The sequence below is a fragment of the Colius striatus genome, chromosome Z (assembly GCF_028858725.1).
Source record: "Colius striatus isolate bColStr4 chromosome Z, bColStr4.1.hap1, whole genome shotgun sequence".
NCBI classification, from domain to species: Eukaryota; Metazoa; Chordata; class Aves; order Coliiformes; family Coliidae; genus Colius; species Colius striatus.
Genome location: NC_084790.1, coordinates 75,764,323 through 75,768,805, shown reverse-complemented (window position 1 = coordinate 75,768,805; position 4,483 = coordinate 75,764,323). Strand labels below are relative to the sequence as shown.

Below are 4,483 nucleotides of genomic sequence, written 5' to 3'. Positions count from 1 at the left end.
CTGTCCCTACTTCTTCTGTGTATTCTCTGCTGTAAGGCCAAGCTGGAGGAGGGAGCCTCTCTTACTCTTTCTGTACTGGGCTGTGCTGAAGGGTTGGAGTGGCAGAGGGTGGAAAAATCCTGGGGGAATTTTTTAAGGGGAGCAAGAGCTTTCACCCTCCTCAAGGTGATGGCAGGAGACACCTGCCCCTGGATCTCTCCTGCCTGGAAGGCCTTCTTTCTGAAAATGCATCTGTGCAGAGCAGTGGTGCCACTGTGGCTGCCCTGGGACCAAATTGAGACTTGAGTCCTGGGACCACCTTCCTTCCTTTCTCTACTGATGCAACATTTGGAGGCTGCACCTGCCTGGGTTCAGGGTGGGTGACATAGGGCCCTGACCTCAAATTTTGCTACACACTTTTGTTTCTCTGTTGCCTTCCCTCAATCCGCGACTGCTCTCAGGGCTGGGGAGCAGCCTCTGGTCCCCACTGCCTCAGTCCCAGTGCTGCCTGTGCGAGCTGGTGCAGGCAGGGCAGCACTGAGGTGTTGCTGACAACAGGTGACAAATTACCTTTTCTTTGCTACCTGGGGGAGCATTCCTTCATCCACTTGGACAGAGGAATAACGTTGTCGGGGAAGGACAGGTTGTTCCCTGCCTAGGCCAGCCTGTGTTGTCCTCCTGGGGTAGAGCCCACAGCTGCTGGAGAGGGGCTGAGATGCCCTCCCTTAGGGTCATGGGGCTAAGGCTGGAGTGGAACAGGGGCACGAGGACACTGCTGCAGCTCACTGGGGCTGCCCACCTCTGTTTGTCTTGTGTTGATGTCTGCCAAGCACAGTGACATCCCGGTCTAACTGGCCAGGGAGGACAGCAGGTATTGAAGCCAGCACAGCTCCTGGCAGGCTGTGTTTTACTGCTGTGACCTATCACCACTGTTCTTTAACCCCAGGAAAGAGGTTGCCCCCACTTTTTCTTTCAAAAGCTGTGGCCTTCCACCTGTATCAGGATATTTCTGATCTTTCTTTCTCTTTTGACTGTATTGCCTCAATAAATCCTGGTTCTGAGAAGAGACACAGCTCTCAGCAAGTACAGCACGGGCACAGCTGCGTGCTGGGAGAACAATTCCTTGGTTACAGATAGGATTTTCTGTAACCCTTGCCTGTACTACACTTTTTCAAGGCTGACTCAATCCCAGCTTGAGCAGGTTTAATTATTCATTAAGCCTTACTTTCCATTATTCATTAACCCTTTCCTGACCCCTGTCATGCATGGGTTTAAACCACAGCCCCGCTTTTTCACTTCTTCAGCACTTTTTGCTTTGGACTTCTTCCCTGCCTGCCCCTTCCCTGCTTCCTGCTGTGCCAGGGCTCAGGCATATCATGGAGAGTTTGAGCCACAGTAATAATTGCCAGCCCTGAGCTGCTTCACTGCCTGCCCTTAGGAAGATGCAAACCTCAGGGAGATACCCCAGCTTTTGAATTGTTTTATTTTTGACCTGACTGAGGCTGGTCAAGAAATTGACCTTGAGCAAGATACGGCAGCAGGATTGTTGAGTACAGGGAAAGTAAAGGTCACAGGCAGATAGCGCCAATATTGTTTGTGTGGTGCAAAAATAAACATGTAAATGAGATATGTGTTGGTCTCAGCAGTGGTGCCAGTGTTGGAACCTGGCGTTGCCCACTCCTGTCCCCAAAGGTGGCCACAGGGTCTCTGTGAGAGGACCAAGGTGATGGTAAGGGCTAGATGGCAAGGGGGTGATGGCGAGAGAGTGACGACTGCCCCTCCTGCCCCCTGCAACCTTCCCAGGCTAACCTTGTTTGTAATCACAAATCTCAGCCACACTCCAAGCACCACGTGCCTGCTGGAAAAACAGAAAAAGCAAACAGCAGGTGCACGGGAAAACATACATTGTTGTGCAGTTGATGTCTGAGACAGAGGAGGCAAACAGTGAGGCAGGAATTTCCTATGGGCAGCCAACTCCCAGGCCAGGAGCTCTTGTGGGCAGGGTGTGAGAGGCCAGTGGGGCTCCTGCAGAGAGGAGAGGAGAGGAAGGCATTGAGATGCCAGCAGCAGAAACACAATGCTCCCCAGTCTGGGTAGAGATGAGTTATACCCTCAGAGAGAAGCTGGGGCTCAAGTGTGAGACTAAAGGGAGAGCAAAACCTGGAAAGTATTTCTGAGACCTTGCAAAGAGTTGCCTTGTGTGCAGTTTTAGGAACAGGAGCATTTTCTGGTGGAAAGGGCCCCATAAACTCCTGCTGTGATGACTGTGGGAATTGGAACACACATACTTTAGGAGATGGCCTTGAAAACTTAGGAAATAGGTGAGAAAATCTAGTGTGAACTGAGCCCCTTCTGCCTCTCTGGCCAGCAGCTATAATCTAAAGGGGATTATGTAAATATGTACTTAAATTTATTTAAGAAGCACTGCATAAATACAATTTTTATCAGCATAAAATGAGACTTCCAAGATATTTGGGGAATGTTTGTTCCTCATAAACAAAAGAATTTATTTCCAAGAAGAGATTTATAAAAACAGCAGCAAACTTTCACGGCAGCCCCGGGCAAGAGAAGACCAGGTGCTTTGTAGTCTTATCTGTGGCTGCTTTGTTAGGGTCAGGGAAACGGGGGAAAGCAAAGCCCCAAAAGGACCCTGGCTGGGTTTGCAGGGGCATGCCTGATGTGCAGGAGCAGGGTGAGGCTGTGTGCTGTGGCAGATCCTGGAGGACATTTGGGTTAATGCTCCTTGTCACTTCTTAGCTCACTTCAGGCACAGCAGAAGTGGCAAACAAGTGCCAGAAGGGACAGTGAGAGAAAAAAAAAAAAAATACTGGAAGGGGTTTTCCCTGGCTGAGCATCCTTCCTGGCAGTTGCCAAACAGCAAAAGCCAGGACCTCCCTGCAAGGTGCCAGGGAAGCGTGAACAAGGAGGGAAAGTTTCAAAAGGCATTTCTGGGAATATCTGCCTGTAACTGAAAATTTGGAAACACCCATATTGCACAATGCTTTGGCCAGAGCTGCCAGCCCTAGCCCTGGCAGCAATAAAAAGGCGAGGGAGCAGGCAGAGCAGCAGAGCCCTGCAAGGAGCACAGCCTCGGTACGCCACTGCCTGCCCACTGCAGAGATGATGCGAGCAACTGCCTTCCTGCTGGTGCTCAGCCTGGCGCTGGTGGTTCCTGGACTCTCTACAAGAAAGGTACTGGCAGGTCTGGGAGGCAGGGGCAGGGCGGGCAGGGGCTGCAGCTGTTGGTGATGCCACAGCACCAACGCTGAGTCCCCTGTGCAGCTGTGTGTGCTGACCGGGAGCTGGGTCAATGACCTGGGCTCCAACATGACCATCGGGGCTCTCAATGGAAAAGGCGACTTTACTGGCTCGTACCACACGGCCGTGACAGCCACCAACAACAAGATCCTGAGATCCCCACTACAGGGCTCCCAGCACAGAGAGAACCAGAAGAGCCAGCCCACCTTTGGCTTCACTGTCAATTGGAAATTTTCAGGTGCTTCTCCCTTCCCAGCCTCCCTGAAGTGTCCCTAGAACTCCTCTGCCCTCTCTGTGATGTCCCTGGTGCTCTTTTGCTCTCCCCACACTATCCTGCACAACCCCTGCCTTTCCCTGTGCTGTCCCCATGGCTTTTCCATCCCCTGGACTCTCCCTGATGCCCTCTCATTCAGACCTTGGAGCTCCAGGGCTGTTGTCACATCCCAGTCCCAGGGTGCAGAGGATGCAGCAGGAGCTGAAGTCACAGATCTCTCCCCATCTCCACATGAGACCTCAAGCTCTCTCCCCTCTCCTGCCTGCCTTTCCCATCACCACTGTCCCTAGGGAGTAGGGACAGCCTGGCTTTCCTGTCTCCTGCTGCCCACCCCGGGGCAGGCAGCAGGGCCACCATGGCTCTCCACTGACCTGCCCTCCCAGCCATGCTCCCCTACACCTCCTGCCTCCTCCTTGCAGATTCTGTCACTGTCTTCACGGGCCAGTGCTTCGTGGATGAGACTGGAAAGGAGATTTTGAAGACCATGTGGCTCCTGCGGTCAAGTGTGGACAGCATCAATGATGACTGGAAGGCCACCAGGTGAGCCCCTGGCCCTGCCTGGTGCAGGTCCCCTCCACATCTCCCACCTCTTGGTGCTCAGTGTCCCGCTAAGCTGTTGCCAGAGTGGGGTGACCAGGATGGAGTGCTTGTGCACGGCCTTCCCAGGGTGCAAATGCTTTGTGGGATGAATGGGGCTGGATGGACATTTGGCATCACTGAGAGCACTGTTTGGCTCTGTGCATGGCCATGTGAGGCTGCATTTCTCACCCGTATATCTCTTCCCTTTGTGTCCCCATAGGGTTGGCATCAATGTCTTCACCCGCTTGCAGCTGCAGGAGTGAGGGTGGTGACGTGGGGCTGCTGCTGCACACTCCTGCCACACCACTTGCCTCTCCCAATAAAGCTTTGTTGCAAACACCCACGGCTCCTGTCATCTCCCAGCTCAGTGCCCACCTTCCCCTGTCCTCTGCC

General features: G+C 53.1%; 1 protein-coding gene across 1 annotated transcript; it reads left to right on the top strand.

The window, feature by feature from the left end:
- Nucleotides 1-3,035: 3,035 nt before the first annotated feature.
- On the top strand, nt 3,036-4,429 carry LOC104549112 (avidin). The gene is made up of 4 exons (XM_010210851.2): nt 3,036-3,171; nt 3,262-3,475; nt 3,931-4,051; nt 4,311-4,429. Exons 1-4 carry the CDS (start codon nt 3,100-3,102, stop codon nt 4,351-4,353), a joined length of 450 nt encoding a protein of 149 aa, XP_010209153.1. The 5' UTR covers nt 3,036-3,099; the 3' UTR covers nt 4,354-4,429.
- Nucleotides 4,430-4,483: the final 54 nt, after the last annotated feature.

What these genes read in the sequence shown, in the direction of transcription:
- LOC104549112 (XM_010210851.2), top strand. Translation starts at nt 3,100, where the DNA reads ATGATGCGAGCAACTGCCTTCCTGCTGGTGCTCAGCCTGGCGCTGGTG. An exon ending in CTGGACTCTCTACAAGAAAG is followed by an intron (nt 3,172 to 3,261) that starts GTACTGGCAGGT and finishes TCCCCTGTGCAG; the next exon opens with CTGTGTGTGCTGACCGGGAG. An exon ending in GATGACTGGAAGGCCACCAG is followed by an intron (nt 4,052 to 4,310) that starts GTGAGCCCCTGG and finishes GTGTCCCCATAG; the next exon opens with GGTTGGCATCAATGTCTTCA.